This window comes from Canis lupus, chromosome 2 (assembly GCF_048164855.1).
Source record: "Canis lupus baileyi chromosome 2, mCanLup2.hap1, whole genome shotgun sequence".
Lineage (NCBI taxonomy): Eukaryota > Metazoa > Chordata > Mammalia > Carnivora > Canidae > Canis > Canis lupus.
Window position 1 is genome coordinate 53,713,217 of NC_132839.1, and position 18,818 is coordinate 53,732,034.

General features: G+C 47.6%; 1 protein-coding gene across 3 annotated transcripts in view; it reads left to right on the plus strand.

Annotated features, from left to right (window-relative positions):
- The window catches only part of ABHD2 (abhydrolase domain containing 2, acylglycerol lipase), a 103,227-nt gene extending 88,828 nt beyond the window's left edge, over positions 1-14,399 (plus strand). For all 3 annotated transcript variants that reach the window (XM_072799659.1, XM_072799679.1, XM_072799669.1), the window contains exons 8-11: positions 1,832-1,942; positions 4,367-4,436; positions 5,915-5,999; positions 8,461-14,399. In XM_072799659.1, the coding sequence (XP_072655760.1) occupies positions 1,832-1,942; positions 4,367-4,436; positions 5,915-5,999; positions 8,461-8,657 (463 nt within the window). In that variant the 3' untranslated portion in view covers positions 8,658-14,399. The remainder of the gene's footprint in view (positions 1-1,831; positions 1,943-4,366; positions 4,437-5,914; positions 6,000-8,460) is intronic.
- The last annotated feature ends 4,419 nt before the right edge of the window (positions 14,400-18,818 follow it).

Below are 18,818 nucleotides of genomic sequence, written 5' to 3' on the forward strand. Positions count from 1 at the left end.
CCCCGAGAGCCTGGCATGTTATGGGCACTCAGGGGCACCCAATTTTAGGTGGAGGGGTTGATGTCATCATGGAAAAGACAATCTGACTGAATGATCCATTTCTTATTCTCTTTATTTCAATGGTTAAAAGAAAATATGGTATTGCCCATCCCAGCTGAGCACACCAGATTGGGCTTCCTGTTGGCGGGATTTACATGGAGTCTGGGCGAGGCTGTGCTTGTGGGCCCTTCAGACCACCAAGCTGCTGGGCCCTGGTGACAGGCAGGTGAAGGACAGGAGACTTAGGTCCCCTGGGCTGACTGGATGTAAACTGTTTTCACTCAGCTCATGGCGTCTGGGCCCTGAGTCAGCCATGGCTTCGCTGAGGTTCCTATGGGGCTGGAGTTTTGCTGAGGTTCCAGAAGGGGTGAAGCCAAGCCTCTGACACCAAGTACAGGTCCTCTGCCTCTCCACCTCTGGAATGGATGGACTCCTCCCAGGGAACGTTTGTTTTACTACAGGTCCAATCTTGCCACTAATTAGTCCAAAAGGTCCATCATGTAATTCTTAACAAATTGAGCCCTCTGAATATGCTCTAGGTGTATTTACATTTTAAAAATCTACTACAGAAAGCCAAACATTTAGAAATTTTAGGACCACTTCAAATTGTGGATTCTAAACTCAAAATATATAATCTTCCTAATAGTCTTTTGGGGGAAAAAATGCTAAAGAAATGTGTTCCTCTTTGAGAGAGGTTGTGAGGAGATTCCAGAACGTCAAGTTTCCATGATGACCTTTCTCACCATAGGGCCAGACCACAAACTCCTCCTTCAGCTGTGTGCTAGAGACCTCACAGGACATGAAAGTCTAAATGTGTACATTTTGCTCTCTACCTTTATTATCATCCTCTCAAGATAAATCTTTTTCTTAATAGAAATAATGACTCTTCGGGGTATACGTAAGCTTTTTTAGCTGACACATTGGAGAGCCGTTGACTTGCCCCAATGCTAGATAGTTTACCACTGTCTTCCTCATTAAATGACAGAAACAACTTCCAAAGAGAAAGGGGCAGTGTCACCAGTGTAAAGACAGGCCCCCCACAGTTTGGTTCACCACTTACCACTCACCACAGAGCCCATCCTAAGACCTCCCCTGCAACAAAGGATTTGTAATAGAGTCGAACCCTTGAAAAATTTGGATTTGAACTTCGTGGGCCACCTATACATGGATTTTTCTCAGGCCAGTGCTGTAAATGTATTTTCTCTTCCTTTGACATTCTAAATAATGTGTCCTTTTCTGTAGCATATTTTATTGTAGGAATACAGTATGTAATACATGTAACACACAAAATACATGTTCATCGACAATACTGTTGGCAAGGCTTCTGGTCAACAGTGGGATATTAGGTTGTGGGAGAATCAGAAGTTCTATGTGGGTTTTTTACTGTAAGTTGGCATCCCTACCCCCACATTTTTCAAGGGCCAACTGTATTCGCCTAGGCTCAAACCCAATCTTTAGTGTGTCTAGCTGTCCCGGAAAAGGAAAATAAGATCTTGGCAGTCATCTTTCTTCAGTTATTGAAAAGTCAACATTGCAAGCTCATCCTCTGGGACATTCTGAAGGCCGAAGGCATCTACTTTTAACTTGCCTCCACATGCCTTCTCAAAGACTTGTCTCCTGGCTTGCGTCTGTGTGGGGAAGCGGGCTCTGCTGTGGTGGTTTATCATCTGTTCCTTAAAATGTTTTTCAGTTTGAGGTATAATTGACAAAATTGTAGGATGTTTCAAATGTACAACATGCGGATTTGGTTTATCATCTGCTTTTTATTGTTTACTATTCTGTCACATTCTAGGCAAGCTCTTTTTGGAGACCATGTTAAGAAACCCCAGAGCCTGGAGGACACAGACTTGAGCCGTCTCTACACAGCCACGTCCCTGATGCAGATCGATGATAACGTGATGAGGTGTGCCCATGCTTGGGGATGGGGTGCCAGGTGGGAGGTAGCAAGCCAGCACTGCCCAGCACGAGGGCTTTCTACGCCCACCTTAGTGTTAAGGGGTTTTTGTTGTTGTTTTTAAAGACTTATTTATTGAGAGAGTGAGTACAGGGGAGAGGAACAGAAACAGAAGGAGAGAGAAACTCAAGCAGACTCCTCTCTAAGCTGAGCACAGAGCCAGACATGGGGCTCAATCACACAAACCATGAGCTAAAACCAAGATTCAGTCAGTTAACCAATTGTGCCACCCAGGTGCCCCAGGGCTTTTTTTATTCTTTGAATGTCTAGGGTTTTAAACTGAAGACTGCACAGAAAAATCCAAATTTCTAGTTGCTCTTAGAAAACAAGAAGAGGATCTCACTACTCATTCCACGATCTTATGTGGCATAACTGGGCTTGAACTGGGGAAATGGGGGGTGCGTACACCCTCTTTGTTCAGTCCTTACCCTACCTGCTGTGCCCTGACACAGGGGCAGGGATCAGGGGCCAGATAATTTGCATTGGCAGGAAAAGGAAATATTTCTTGTACCTGCCTATGTCTCTATCAAAAGCTAAAAACAAAAAATAGACCAAGAGGTCTGTGTGTTGCAAGAAAGCAGAGCCTTTCTTTGGGGGCGAGAAGCCTCTCTGAGTGTCATACACAAACCCCACCCACTTTGTTCCTTTATCTTTCACTTGCCTGCCCCCTTCAGGCATCTGAGGCTGAGACCCTGACACCGTCCTCTTTCCTGGTACGCATAGTATCTGCTTGAGCTTAGCCTTAGCTAGAAAAGATAATGTTGATCTCTGACCTCACCATTCTCTTTAAAAACCTCATCCTTTTTACTTAGTGACCATTCAGGCATGATCTAAAGCAAGCTAGTGTTTATCCAATAGATAGGCAGATATTGACCTGAGGGTATTTACCTTCCTTATGGGATTTTAGTAGCTTTCTTACACCAAGTAGCCTTGAAATATGCCTGTTAACGGTTAGGCAAAGAGAACAGAAACCAGAAAATCACTGGTACATTAAGAAGATGAGAATGGAGGGAGGCCCGGGTGGCTCAGCTATTGAGCATCTCCCTTTGGCTCAGGGCATGATCCCCAGAACGGGTTCAAGTCCCGGGAGCCTGCTTCTCCCTCTGCCTATGTCTCTGCCTCTCTCTCTGTGTCTCTCATGAATAAATAAATAAATTTTTTAAAAAAGAAGGTGAGAATGGATACCCACCCTCACTGTATCGTGTGACTTTATCGTGGTATCTAACGAGAAAGGAACCATCTTTGGACTTTGTATAAGCCCCAAAGAGAAGTTCTTCAACTCTTCCTAAAGCTCTTCCTTTTGAATAGTGTTGGATCATAGCAGTTTCCATGAAAATGGCCAGTTGGGCAGCCTCCTCATTAACTCATCACCAGTTAACTGGAGGATGGGAGTGCTTCCCCAGCCCCCTAAGACCACAAAAGGACTGATGTCACAGAGGTGATCACTGCTATTGGCCACTCCCTGTCATGTGAACCTTCACAGTGCAGCCTGAGCTCTCTGGGTCCTTCCTGGGCAGAGACATCTACAGAGCCTGGCAGTGGGAGAGATCCACAGTGCCAGGGGAGGCATGGTATCTTCAAGACCCCAGTCAGAATAGAACAAAACCACCACTGAAAAACCAGAGGCACTAGTGTGTCTCAGAAAGAGGTTTCCAGAGAGTTTCCAGAGATCCTCTGGCCTGGGGTTGAGTCGGCCTGCTGGTGTCAGAGCTCCAGGCTCAACAGAGCACAGGGCAGAGCAGACGTGCTGCACTTTGTGCTGGAACACGGAAGGTTTTGTTAAATGTCAATTTATCTCTGACTACTGCTCCATGGGTAGACAGAATTGGTAACTCTGAATCTCTGTCTCGTATCCATTACCTGAGACAGGTTTCATTCCAGTAGTTCACAGTCGTCTGGGTGACTCAGCCAGGAAGAATTCTATTGAAGAGAAAAGTTCTCGTAACTGCCTTTGAATGTCAGTTTCCTGGCATCTGCAGTGACATCTGGTTTTCTACTGACTCGCAGGTGTCACATCTGCTAATAAGTACTGTAGCTAGCACTTAACTGAGTAATTACCCTAAGCCAGGCACTTTAATGCCATGAATCTCAGTACTATTAGCAAAAGTATCATCTCTAGCTCCATTTTACAGAGGGAGAAGCTCAGAGAGTTTGAAGAGTTTGCCTACGATCACAGAGCCTGGAGGTGGCAAAGTCACCATTTGAAGCTAGGTGCCAGAGCCAGAGCTCTCAAGCCCTAACTCTGACACCTCTGTAGAGTCTACCGATGTGACACATTGGCGTGGGCTTGGAGCGGGGTAATAAAGTCCACTCAGCATCCCATCTTATGACAAGCATTGCTTTGTCCTCCTCTTCTGTGTGTCTGTGTCCCAGGAAGTTCCATGGCTACAACTCCCTGAAGGAATATTACGAGGAGGAAAGCTGCATGCGATACCTGCACAGGGTGAGTGGCAGCATGAACTCAGAGGTAGCAGCCTCTCAGAATCAGTGGCCTGTCCTCTGGCTTCATGCATGGTGCACCAAGCATGTTCCTCAACTTCCCTGGTGGAGGCTCAGCTGGAATTGGGCTTGGACATCTGTGGCTGTTGACTTGGGTTTTGTTTTTGCACCAAACCCTATCCTCCTGTGACCTCCAGATATTAATCCCAGAGTGGGCCTTCAGGGCAGAGCGGGACCAGTCTGCTCCCGTATCTGGGGAAAAGCCCTTAAAGTTACTGCACACCATGTTTTTCTTAGTCTTCCTTTGGCAATGTAATCTTGCTGGCTTCCTGCCTCAACTCCTCATACATCTGTGTAGGTTTCTTACAATCGTAGACCTGTCTTTGGCCACTGTGCATTTTCTTAGTGTGGTGACTAGGGCTAAACTCAAAGTTCCTGCCATGATCTGGTGAACGCAGAGGAAAATAGATATATTTCTGTATCAAAATGGTGAGGAAACAGGTCTGGTGACAAGGTAGATGGGTTTATATGAACACAGTTCTTAGCAGGTGCAGTAAACTTTACGTGGACTCAGTGAAGTTTGTGGCTGACCGTAAGCCCCCTGTTTTTCACCTGTATTCCCACCAAACCAGTCTCTTCTCATTCTGCCTTTGTACAATTGCTCCTTTTACTCAAACACAGGACTTCACGTTAATCCCCATCAATGTCCACCTGGTGGTTTGGTCCACCATTCGTGCAGCTGAAGCAGGTGATTGTGAATTGCAGTTCTGCCCCCTATCATACTGGCCACCCCTCCTCACTTAGCACCATCCCCCAGGCTTTGGGCATCTTCATTTAAGCCGCAACGAAGATGCTGAGCTGCCTAGAGCCAGTGTTAGAGACCTCCAGGTTAGTACAAGCAGTAGGCTGTGCTGTCTGGGCATGGCTGTTCAATAGTATTTCAGTGCCCGCCTCCCATCAGCCCGTCTCCACTAAAATGAAGAGGCCTATTTTATAAAAATGGCTGTTGAATGCTTCCCAATATCCACCAACCTACTCCTGTTTCTTGCCTTCAGATTCTTCTAGAAAGTCTCCTCTGTCTGGAGGGGAGCACCCTCCCATTTTTCCCACCCACAATAGAAATGGAATGAACGTGTATGTAACTCTTTGTAAGGTCATCATTCTGGAAGGTGGGCTAACTTGAGATACTGTGAAGATCATCAGAGACATTTGCCAGTGAGCCCCACCAAGCCGCACCCTCACTCAGAGCATGTGTGTCACCTAGAACCCCAGCACACCTGCCAGGGCTGCCATGAGAGCAGTTATAATTCAGGCTGCTGCCCAGGAAGACAAAGTGCCTTTAATCTACCCATGCCACACACTGAGTCGTGACCTCCTTCCCTTTTTATCAGTGACGTGTCTGGTAGTGAATTTAAACCTTGAATCAAGGAGGTCTAAAAAAGGGAATCGATCATTTATTTCTGCCTTATTTTCTGGTTGCAGATTTATGTGCCTCTCATGCTGGTTAACGCAGCTGATGATCCATTGGTGCACGAGAGCCTCTTAACCATTCCCAAATCTCTTTCAGGTAAGTACTCCTTCCTGCTGCCGCTCCCCCAGCCATTCAGCACATTGCCTTGGTAAATTGTGTCACCTTCACCCTGCTGTCATCTCCTGAAGGCCAGCCTCTATGGAGAAGGACATCCCCTGGCAGAGTTCTCGTTCAGCCTGGCCTGATAGTCCTGGGGCTGTGATGGGGTCTGGGCAGAGCCTTCTCATGTCCTGTCCTGGGGCCAGGGACGAGTATCATTTATATCCACAGCCAAGAGGGGTTTGGGGGAGTCCCCTCGTGGTCTGTGAAATTATCATTCCAAGGTTATGGTTCCATTAAGTCTGAGTGTTTGACTTAAAGAGAGATTTCGACTTAAAACCTGATATGAGGGGTGCCTGGGTGGCTCAGTTGGGTGGGTGTTTGCCTTTGGCTCAGATCATGATCCCAGGGTCCTGGGATGGAGGCCCACATGAGGCTCCCTACTCAGCAGGGAGCCTGCTTCTCCCTCTCCTGCTCCCCCTGCTGTGCTCTCTCTTTATCTCTGTCAATTAATTATTTTTTTAAAAAAACTGATATGAAAGCAAAACAAAAAAGCCAGTTCTCCTACCTCTTCTGACAGCTTCTCCATCTGCTTTGAAGATAAAAATATAAGCAACTGAGAAAGCAAAGTACTTTGTAGCTCATGGGAGCATGGCTGTGCATCAGGCCGGCTGGGTCTTGCTGCACACCAGGGAGGGAGACACATGGGAATTCCAATGCCACTTTGCACTGCAGTTCCAATCCCTGGGGCCCATTTGCCCGCCCTCTGTAGCCCTGTGTGGTTACATTTCTTTTGTAAATATCCTGCATTAACCAGAGCAGGGGGCACGTCTGATTCTCTCCAACCCCAAGCTAGACAAGTAAATAATCTGGCAGGCAGAGACCCAGCCAGGGCCCTGCCCAGAGTGGAAGTTGCATGTGATGCAGGTGTGTTGGGTGATAAACGCTGGCTCTCACCAACTGCTATCGAGCCATAGGCTCCCTGCACAAAAGCAACTCGCTCAGCCACATGCAGCAGTGAGAGCAACAGTGCTGCTTCCTTCTGGTGTCCAAGGCAACACCTAGAGCTCTCATGCTGTCACGTAGAATTTATGAAATAACTGAAAAGGAATAATAAAAGGGGTCAGACAAGAAAAGAGCCCCACAGAGCCAGAACCATCCCTCCGAGGCCCGGAGCAGCCAGGCCCCTCTCGGTGTGTCCCCTGGGAAGACAGACATGTCCTGCAGTCCCTGGCTGCACACGGCTGCCCCTTGGCCACATCTCCAGCAATGCCTTCTCCTAGGGCATGCAGGGCTGACCCACCCGTGGACTCATGAAGCCAGGCTTCAGGTCAGCGGTGCTCAGGATGGCCATTTCGTATATGTCACTGAGCATCTTCAACACAACCTGTGGCTTTAAGTTCTGGTTTAGTCTTTTTTTTTTTTTAACTTTTAAGATTTTATTTATTTATGAGAGACACAGAGACATAGGCAGAGGGAGAAGCAGACTCCCTGCAAGGAGCCCAATGTGGGACATCATCTCAGGACCCTAGGATCCTGACCTGAGCAAAAGACAGATGCTCAACCACTGAGCCACCCAGACACCCAAGTTCTGGTTTAGTCTTAAAAGATAAATGTCTAGGGACGCCTGGGTGGCTCAGCGGTTGGGCATCTGCCTTCGGCTCAGGGTGTGATCCTGGGATCCCGGATCAAGTCCCATATGGGGCTCCCTGCAGGGAGCCTGCCTCTCCCTCTGCCTGTGTCTCTGCCTCTCTTTCACTGTGTATGTCTCTCATGGATAAATAAATCTTTAAAAAAAAAATAAATAAGTGTAATTAAAAAACATTGATTCCACTGAATTGAACTTGTTCCCTAGTAAATAATAGCATAAATGTGAGGAATCCCTACTCAAAGCCTGGTCCCCACCCTTAGCATTGGCATCACCTGGGAGCTTGTTAGGAATGCAAAATCTCAGCTCCTCATCTGGGCCTGTTAGAGCAGGATCTGCTTTTTAAGCTGATATCACAATGATTTGGAGGCATGGTGAAATTTGGGAAACATCTGGCTATATAATCAAATGATGTGGTAAGCTTTAGCAATACCAATGCCTGGGTTCGTTCTCTCTCTCTCTCTCTCTCTCTCTCTCTCTCTCACACACACACACACACACACACACACACACACACATCCAAATTTGAGAACCACTTAGATTTCAAAGTATTTCTTTAGCTGGTGCTCATTCCGCCCCCAAGCCAAGCTGCTGTTCCAATACCTGCTAGATCCCACAGCCTTGCCCAGCCCACCTAATCTCCCTCCTGCTCTGGTGAAGGAGGAAGAATGCGTAGAAGTCAAATGCTCTCTTTTGGTGACCTTTACCTGTGGGGAAAGCCTGGGCCACCCTGGCCAGCTCGCTTTGGCACCGCCTGCCATGGAGCTGACCAGACAGACAGTGATTCACTGAACTGCCTTTTCCCTGCAGAGAAACGGGAGAACGTCATGTTTGTGCTGCCTCTGCACGGGGGCCACCTGGGCTTCTTTGAGGGTTCCGTGCTGTTCCCCGAGCCCCTGACGTGGATGGATAAGCTGGTGGTGGAGTACGCCAACGCCATTTGCCAGTGGGAGCGCAACAAGTCACAGTGCTCTGACACAGAGCAGGTGGAGGCCGACCCAGAGTGAGGCCTCCCAGACTCCGGCGCGGTCCAGCGGCCTCCCCTGGAATCCGCGTCCCTCACCGGCTGTTTCAGGTCCCCCATCTCCCTCAGTGACCTGGATCTGACCTCACACCATCTACGGGGACCACCCACCAGGCATACCCATGCTGGAGTAGGCTGCTGTCCCTGGGAGCTCCAGGCTATTTTTGTGCTTAGTTACTGGTTTTTGCCATTGCATTGTTATCCACGGTGACAAGTGACAGGATCCTCACCCTCCTGTCCACTTTCAGCATTTGATTGCTTTTCAGCCAATTACATCTAGTTTCCCTATTAAAAATGTGTCTGAACAGCAGTTTTGCTTTGCCAATCAAAAGGCTGGCCCCCAAGAGCAGTGAAGGCTGTGTGCTATTTTGTGGTGGTCGGGTGTGTCCTTACGTAGGCCCTGGAAAGCCCTTGTCAACATAAGCCAACACTGAAGAGGCTGGTCAGCCTGGGAGCCTAATCACCTGGGCCTCCCACGCTGCAGTGTAGCTCCTTACATGGCCAAACTTGAGCCAGGTTTCTCCCTTCCAATCTTCTAAGACAGTCTCCCCACACCTTTGCCAATGATGAGGGTTATCTGGGGCACTGGTTAAAAATTCAGCCTCCCAGGTCCCTTCCCTGGAAGAGGCCGATTCAGTGGGTCTGGGAAGGGGTCTGGAGATTTTAATTTTTGACAAGTGCCCCCGGTGATCCTCATCACCAGGCAAATTTGGGAAACACGTTTTTTTGCAGGGCCTTTAAATTAGAAACATCTTGGTAGCTAATTTTATGGAAATTTATAGGTAGATATGGCTCTTAGTTCCCAGGGGCCTCCAAAAGCAGTGGCACCTATCACGTCCAACTGCCCCTGTGTGGTCACAGTGTGATGTCTCAGGAGAGGGCCTGGTGGGCAGTGAAGAGTTTGGGCTACGCCAGACTCTGCTTTTCCCTGGCTGTATGACCCTGGAAAGGTCCCTCTGAACTTTATAGTCTCTTCACCTGTAAAACAGGGGACTTGGACCAGGTGGATTGCCGAGACCACTGCCAGTTCTAAAGATCCATGACAAACTCAGCTTGCTGAGGTTTGAGAGAACATCCCTCCAGGGAAGTGATTCTCCTTGTCTACACCTGTGGATGTCACTGTTTGCCTTTTTTTTTTTTTTTCTGTCCCTCATTTTCATATAAAGAGGTGTTTGTTTTAAACATTTAATGGTAATTTTACTTTTTTAACCCAAGTCTTTCTAGCTCTGGCTTTTGGTGCCCAAACCATTCAAAAGCTGGATCTGAGTTTGGAGAAAGATCTTTCCAACAGAAAAGGGTGTTATTTTGAAACCAGATTTTTAATTTAATAGCCCATATTTATAGTCTGGTGGATGGATCTTTCCAAAGTGTGTCTTTTCAAATGAAAATGTCATTCAAGGTTTCAAGTACTCCTTTTTCCCAGTCCTGTGGTACTTGAATATCTAAAAAACCCTGCACTTTGAAAAGCAGTTGCTATCTGGAACTAAACTGAACTCTAAGTAAAATTGCCTGGATACACTTTTTTTTTTTTTTAATGTCCTTGCTTCATCTCCTTTGCTCCAGGACAGGATTATAAATAGTGGGTGTGTGTGGATGTTTCAGGGGTAAAGGGAGCCCTATGAGGGCCTGGATATACTCCTCATAGCCGCAGGTGGATATTGTTTGGGTGTCGGTCCACGTGACTCTGACGATAACGTCTGTAACCTGAAGTTTTCTGACAATCACCAAATCATCCTAATATCATCAAGAACAGCCACTGTCTCAAAAGATTGAGATTTCTGTGGTCTCCACATTGCTTTGTTGTAATTCCTCACACACACCAAATTCATTATTGTGACACACACACCCCCCCGCCCCCAACTGGTATTTTTCTAGTACATTTCCTTTCCCATGTTCTTTTAGCACACATTGGCACTTTATCATCTACTCCCTCAATTTGGAAGCTGGTCCCTCTCCTCTGTTGCTTTTCCCTCCACCCAGTAACACAGCTGTAACCTAGAAGATTCATAGTCCTGCTTCCTACTACTGCCTTTGTTTCTCAAGACCCTTTGTGTGAAAGTAGGTAAACGAAGCGATAACTGAGTGGGGCCAGATCACCATTCCAGGAAGCAAGAGGTGCCTTTTCCTTTGCCTTAGGTCACATCTCTTGACCTGTTCTGGCAAAGTAGTGGCCAGGTACCAGCTCCATTCAGCAAGAGGAAAGACAGTCCTGTTGTCCCACACCAGGGGGGCTGGCAAGGGACCAGAAGTGCTGGTGGTGGTGGTGCTGGTGGTGGTGAGGCAGGGCGTGGGGCCTGGCCTTTGTCGCCACACGACCGACCGGGATTTACCCCACAGGCCTGTGGGGGCCGCTTCCCAGCTGAAATCTTTCTAGTGTGTGGACTCTGAATGGCACTCACATTCCATTTTGGCTCACATGAAATCAACTGAAGTCCTTTGTTCAGGCTTCAGGCTCTCCGGCATGGAAATGAGAATGTGACCGCAGCAGTCTTACAGGAAAATTCTTGTTTGTCCCTGAATGAGAGCACAGAGGCATTGAATTTACAGAGATGCAAACCTGCCTAATAAACGGGAGCAGCATTTTAAATGTAGGTTAGCTTTTTCCTTCCTCCAGCTTTCTTTGCTTTTCTTCCTGAAGTCATTCAGGTCTGATGACAATGGGAGTGCTCTTCTTGCTATGAAGGTCCTGTCTGGCCTAACACAGGGCCGAATTTTCAAAGAGCATTTGAACATCCTAAAATCAGAATTACAGATACAAGTTGCATAGACCTTAGACAATCCTATCGCAGGGATAACACATTAAAAACCAAGGAGGAAAAGCACCCATATTTCTTCTGGCAATGCTCCCTGCCTCTTAAACAATTTGAAGACAGCTAATGAGTAATGGATTCCAGTCAACTTAAGATCACCTAGAAAATGATGTCAAGTTTCCTTCGTACATTTTGTTAGAAGGAAGTTTAGCAGAATTCAGGAAAAGCTCCTCTTTTCCCTGCTGCGAGTTTGCACCAGTGATTCCAGAGCACAAGGAAAGCAGAATGTTGTTTGTTGTCGCTAGATTCTTTGAACCCCTCTGCAGCTTTATACCCTTGCAGGGGACCCTGTGACATACCATATAGGGGAAATAGACCTGAAAGAGGAGCGTTCCTTTCTTGAGCTAATGTTATGGAACCAGGGTTCAAGAGACCTGGGTTCTCATCCCAATTGTCTCTAATTCAGGTTGGATTGCAGGCAACCCACTTCTCTGAGCCCCAGTGCCCTCACCTTAGGCCACCTAGAAGACCGCTAATCTATTTACACATCATTTGCCCAAACACTCCCCACTGCCTTCCACAGCCCTTGCGAGTGGCAGTGGCTGTGTCAAGGCTCCAGCCTCATCTTGGGGGGACTTGGAGACGAGGGAGCTTCGGCACTAAGTCTTTGCCAGTGAAGATCCACAATATTGCCCAAAGCCCTGTATCTCTGACTGACTTCTCTTTAGAATTTCCATTGTCCTCTCAATATCCTCACTGTCCCGAGGGTGGTCTTATGACTGGGACAGGTGCTGAACATTGGGAACAAGGCGAATGTCCCAACTTTTTGTGTGACTCAGGCAAAGCATTGAGATTCATAGTCATATTTCCCAGAGCAGAAATCCTTACCGCCCAGCCTTTCATTCTGAAACTACAAGTCTTCATTAAAGCTGAGCTTTCTGGATCGCTGAGCTTATATGCCTGGCATCTGAATGAGAGCTTTCTTTGTAACTGTGTGACTTTGAGATCACTTTGGCCAGCTCCAGGGAAACAAGGCTTGTGTTCTTGTTTATGTTTGCCAGGCAAGCAGATGTCTGAGATGTGAGAGGCTTTTCTTTTCCTGCAGCGTTGATTCTTAGAGCTCAAGTCAGGATCCCTGAAACATCACATGGAGTCAAAAGAACTCAGGGCTTTGTCCTCCAGGCAGGACAGGAGAGTTATTAAAGAGCGTTTCTCACTGCAGCACCACACGCAGCATCATCTGGAATTGTTCACTGTGCCCAGAAAGCCTCACTTATAGCATATCCTCTGGTATTCCAACAATATTGTGGCACCAGACTTCAAAAGCTGTGGAAGTTTAAAGCAAAGCCGCAGCAAAGCCAGAGAATCTCTTCTTGTGGCCTGTGTGTGCCTCATTCTATTAGGCACCCTCACCCCTCAACTTAGAACTGGCCAAATGTCTCATCCCCTGATGCCTCTCTCTCCCTTCTCAGCCTTGCTCTGTGGTTCAAAGCCACTTCGAATTATTTGGATGCTTCAAAAAGCCACAAAATGTGGTGTGTCTGTGGCATTTAGAGGCCTAGCAGTCGAGGAGAAGGATTTTATTTTCTTCCCTCTGTTATCTAAGCAGAAGGACGGGACCCCCTTCTTCATAAACTGGGATTGGTTTTGCCAAATTGTACTTGAAGCTGAGGGAAGGGGAACTGGCCCCTGCTGGCAGTGAGAACTGGAAGGCTATCCAGAACAAAGGCTGCTCCCTCTCCCTGCCTCACTGCTGCTGCCTCTAGGTACTGCACCCCGGGAGTCATCCCCAGATGGCCCTTGGAAGCAGGCTGCAAAGTCCAGCACACCAGCCATTCTCAGCCTCCCAGACAGTAGACAGCTGCCCCTTCTGGAAGACTCAGCCTCCCCCTGCCACTCTGAACTGTCTTTCCTGGCATGTATGTGGGGAGAGCGTTCGTGTATCTCTAATGAACAAGCTGGAGTCCATTTCTAACTGGTGGGTTAAATCTTCTACCTTAACTCTGGTTGATTGGTAATAAAATCTAGGACCTACCTTCTCCCCATTCCAGTCCCCACTAGCCAAGAAATCTATCGCCATAAATTGGGGACAGTTCACCTCTAGCACCTGCAGAAATAGCCTTCATCTCAATGGGCATGCTCCCTCCTGACCACCCATGTTGGGGAGTCCCCAGTCACTGAGAATAAAGAATAACTGCTGACCCCCTGGGTCCAGCGCCAGCCACTTCTCTCGCAGACTGTTCCCGGGGACCTGGTCTATCTGAGTGTAGGACTTAGGTCTTGTCTGGCTTTTTTTCTTGGCCTCTTCAGTTTTCCTAAAGCACAAGTCCATGTAGAATCCTGTCGCCTCTCCACACCAGTTCCAGATGATCTGGGTCTCTCCCACTGCCTCAGGAAGACCTTCACTGTACCTGAGCTTTTGACTTCTGCCACTGCAGCTGCCTTAGCAACACCAGGGCTGGGGGGCGGCATGGGAGGCCGGTTCCATTTTTCCTTTTCCTGGTTGGACTTGCTCAACCACGTTCTTCTGTTGGCAGATCTGCTTCCAGATTGATTTTTAAGAACCATCACTTTCACATTCCTAATTTTTGTTTGTTTTGTTTGATTTTGTTTTGATTTTTCTGAAACATACAACGCTGCCCTGAAAATCATGTGTTTTTGAGTTTGTGTTCTGAAAGCCTCCGTGCTGCCGGATTTTGGTGGGGGGGGGAATACAGGATCCTCCAGCACAGAGGCATTTAAGATTTGCAACTAGCAATGCAATTTTTTCTAAATATGAGGATATTTACCTTTATTAAGAAATTATACAAAACAACAGTGTCCTTGATCATGTTACATTCTCATACTACTTTTGGCTCTATTTTGATTCTGTGTGGTGGTAAATGAAGATCATTACAAACAAAAACTGTAATTTTATTATCTTTGATTCATGGAATTTCTTTACTTAAAAAAATAAATAAAAAGCTAAAAATGTGGCATGGCCACGTGTCCTTTGTACAGTGGGAGTTTCTGTCTTCCTATGCCTGCACCAAATGTGAGCTCAAAGGAAGAAGGCAGGGCAGCCAGGGTGGCTCAGCAGTTTAGCGCCTGCCTTCGGTCCAGGGCCTGATCCTGAAGACCCGGGATTGAGTCCCACATCGGGCTCCCTGCATGGAGCCTGCTTCTCCCTCTGCCTGTGTCTCTGTGTCTCTGTCTCTCTCTGTCTCTCATGAATAAATAACTAAAATCTTTAAGAGAAGAAAAAAAAAAAAAAAGAAGAAGGCAAAACACCAAGTTCTTATCACAAGTGATTTTGTCCCAGCCAAAGAAATGACCAGCCCACAGGTGTCTTCACAGACCCAACGTCTCCAGGCAAGAAAGCCTGGGCATGAGATACCAGCACTGGAGTTACCTGCTCTCCAAAGCGAACCTTACAGATGAAATGTAAGGCCAGATGTAAATGGTAGTTGCCATGCGTGATTTGGATGCTTTCCTAAGGATGTTCTTTGAAAAGACTGAGTGAACATGACCCAAATCAAGATTATATTGGATTGGGGGTGCCTGGGTGGTTCAGTCAGTGAAGCCTTAGGCTCAGATCGTGATCCCAGAGTTCTGGGATTGTGTCCTGCATCCTGCTCTTTGCTCAGCAGGGAGTCTGCTTCTCCCTCTCCCCCCTCCATGCTCTCTCTCACTCACTCACTCTCAAATAAATACATCTTTTTTTTTTTAAGATCTTATATATTTATTTGAAAGAGAAGAGACCATGAGAGAGCACAAGCAGGGGGAGAGGCAAAGGGAAAGGGAGAAACAGTCTCCCCACTGAGCAGACAGCCTGACGTGATCCCAGAACCCTGGGATCACAATCCAAGCTGAAGGCAGACACTTAACCGACTGAGCCACCCAGGCACCCCTCAAATAAATAAATCTTTTTAAAAAGGAGTATCTTGGGTTGGTTGATTGGTGGTGGTGGTTTCTTCTCCTTTGTATCTGTCTGAATCCAAGCTAAGGGTCTTTGGGACTGGCCCCACCAGGAGAGGTGTACTGCCCATGCTCTCCCACCCCTGCACTCAGTTTTCTTCCCTCCTGGGCTGTGTAAAACCTCTGTCAAGTTAGGTGGAGTAGGCAGTGTTGGTTTTGGAGGATGTGCATTAACGTGACCTAAGAATGCCCAAAATCAAATTTCACAGTGCATCCCTCTCTGGTAAGCAAGCTTCCCCAATTCCTTTCCCCCACCAAATAGCCAGATTCTTTTGATCCAAGAAAACCAACCTGTAAAGAAGACTACCTATGGAAAGTGCCAGATGGAAGAGATTTCAGGTCCAGGGTGTTGGGTTGGTTGACGACAGCAGCTTGCCAAGGTGGTCAGCACAAAGCTGAGCATCTCCTGAGGCAACCCTGTACATCTGTGCTCCGTAACATTTAGAATCACTCACCAGGGATCCCTGGGTGGTGCAGCAGTTTGGCACCTGCCTTTGGCCCAGAGCGTGATCCTGGAGACCGGGATCGAATCCCACTTCGGGCTCCTGGTGCATGGAGCCTGCTTCTCCCTCTGCCTATATCTCTGCCTCTCTGTGTGTGTGTGTGACTATCATAAATAAATAAAAATTAAAATAAATAACATGTTTAAAAAAATAGAATCACTCACCATCCCAATGGTGCTATTTGTTATTATACTTTTCATCAACAGGCCCCTCTGCTCTGGCACTATGGGGGAGTACCTTCCCATGGTAGGGACCAAACTGCATTACAGGCAGTTTGGCCTTGAACTCCTGAATCTCTCCTCAAAAGAAATAAGTTAAACCCCCCTACTCGCACCCAGAAACTTCCTTTTTATCCATGCCCTCTATCCCATTTATAAATGCCCAGCATCTCTAGCAAAGACTGTATGGCTTCCTCTTAAGGTTACCTCCTCCTTTATCTGATGATGGTTGGTGAAACAGATCTGGAATAAATGAAGTTCTGATTTCATTGTTCCTCTTCTCCTTCCTACCCACACCTCCCCCATCTCCAGAAATAAACATCTGATGCAAAGCATGAGTAGTGATGGGGCCAGATGGGTTTAGAGCCAAAGTTATTGGTTAAGGTCCCATCCTAGCCATTTCCCAGCTCTCTGACCCTGAGCTAGATTTAACCTCAGGGTTTGGGGTGGGGGGGGGTTGTTTTTCACCTGTAAGAAGGGAATAATTATAAGAAGAATGCCTATCTCTGGATATTGAGAGGCTCAAATACAAGAATATTTTTCAACATGCTAGTGTTATTTTGGGCAGTGGTTTTGGCTTCATCTGCTTGGTTCCCACTCATGAATCACCTCCTGGGACAGTGTAGAAACCAGAAGAAAAGAATGTGTGGCTCCAACTGGGATGTCTTAACTGCTGGGCCCACGGGAGAGCTGAGTGGGCTTGGATATGGTTTTCAAAAACACTCCCGGGCTTGGCAGTGCCGGCCAGCCATGTATGTGCATCATCAAGCCCCGATCCCAGTCTTTTCCTTCCTTAATATGGTCACCCTCAGGAATCAAGTATACCCGCCTACACATTTCCTGCCTGAAGCCAGGGCAACTTCTGGGCACAGCCCCCAAGGAGGAAATTGTTCTCATTCTGAGACAGATAGCCAGCATCAGCTGCTGCATTCCCACAGCGGCTTTTGCAGCCCTGCTTCTCTGTCCTCTCTGCTCAGGGAAAAGAGCCAAGTGCAAAGTTTGCTTTTTAAATCCTTAGATATTAAAACGTGCCTGAGTGGCTTCCTCCACATCCTCACTTCCTCCCTATGTCAACACACAGGACTTGCAGCAGTGCATATTTGAGCCACCTGGGAAGCTTAGAGAGAGGTTGATGCCCAGGCCACACAGACCAAGTACATCAGGGTCTCTGAGGATGGGGCCCAGCCCTTGTAGTGTTAAAGCTCCCCAGGGAATTCCAGCCTGCAGGGATCTCTTTAAAATAAAGATTCTAATTTGGCAGATCTGAGGTGGGGCCTAAGATTCTGCACTACTAGCAAGCTCCCAAGTGGGCCAGACACCACCATCCTGGGACCTCATGGTAGGTAGTGAGGTTCCTGGGGATCCTGTGAGCTTCCAGACCCTGCACTGGAGCCAATACCAGAGCTACTCCCACCATGGTAATTGGGATTGAAAGATGGTCCAGTTCACCCCCTCTGATGACTTTAGCCCTTTCCTAGCTGGCTTGACCCTGGCTTCCTCTTCCAGGAAGTTATGCAGACCAACAGGTAGCATTAGACTCCTCCAGCATCCTGTGCAGTGTGGCCAGTCTCGTTCAAGGCTCTCTGAAGCTGGTGGCCCATTGCACTACTGATACCTCCATCCACACCTTGATAACCAATTGCCTTTATCTGATAGCTGACAATATTCCCCAAAGGTCCACATGAGGATGGCAGAAATTCATCTTTGTGACTTTGCAAACCCTCACTTTGTTCAAATTACTTCTATGTGGCCGAATCCTCACCTCATCCCAAATGTCTCCAGCAAGAAAGCCACTCAGGGCAGCAGACAGCTATCATAGAACTCATGTTTCGTTGTCCCCCTTCCCATACTTGGTGGCTTTCAAAGGAGTATTTTATTGTCCCTCTTCTCTCATTAACGTGGCACTGGTCACCTACAGGAATCCAGCATATAGGCAGCTGGGATTTTGTGAGGCTGAGCATTGCTGATTTTTTTTAAGATTTTTTTTCTTAATTCCTGAGACACACAGAATGAGAAGCAGAGACACAGGCAGAGGGAGAAGCAGACTCCCTATGGGGAGCCCAATGTGGGACTCGATCCCAGGACCCCGGGATCACACCCCGAGCTGAAGACAGACGCTCAACCACTGAGCCACCGAGGTGTCCTGACTGATTTTAATATTAACATTCAAGGTCTTCAAACACATTCTCCCAAAGGTGGCACTACCTTTCCGGACAAGGTCTGACACCCCCCCCCCACCTCCCCCCCACCCCCACCTCTTTCCTGCGGGTCTTGTCTCTGTGCCTGGAGGAGCAGTATCAGGGCATGACCAGCAGAGGGCAATGCCAGCCCACAATCAGAGCTGACTCCTCGGGTCCCAACCCCACACCCTCTTCCTCAGAAAGCCCCTGGGCTTTCTTGCCAGACCCTTACCCTGAGCTGAAGCTCTAGCCCTACTGACTGTAGGGGAGACCTCAGCATCCCTTTTGCATCTGAGAGGCAAAGCCTCCGCAAGAGCATCCTGGTCAGCATCTGCCTGCAGTTTTCTCCACATCCTGATCTTATTAGTAAATTAGAGCCTCCATCAATCAGAGGATGGGCCTGCGCTGCATTTACAAGGGCTCCTGGCAATTGGGGATGACTGGAAAGACAAGTCTTTCAAGAGGGACCATCCTCTGTTTCCCTTAGATTTGGGATGCAACTCTTTATACAAGACAATTAGAAGTATAGCCCCATC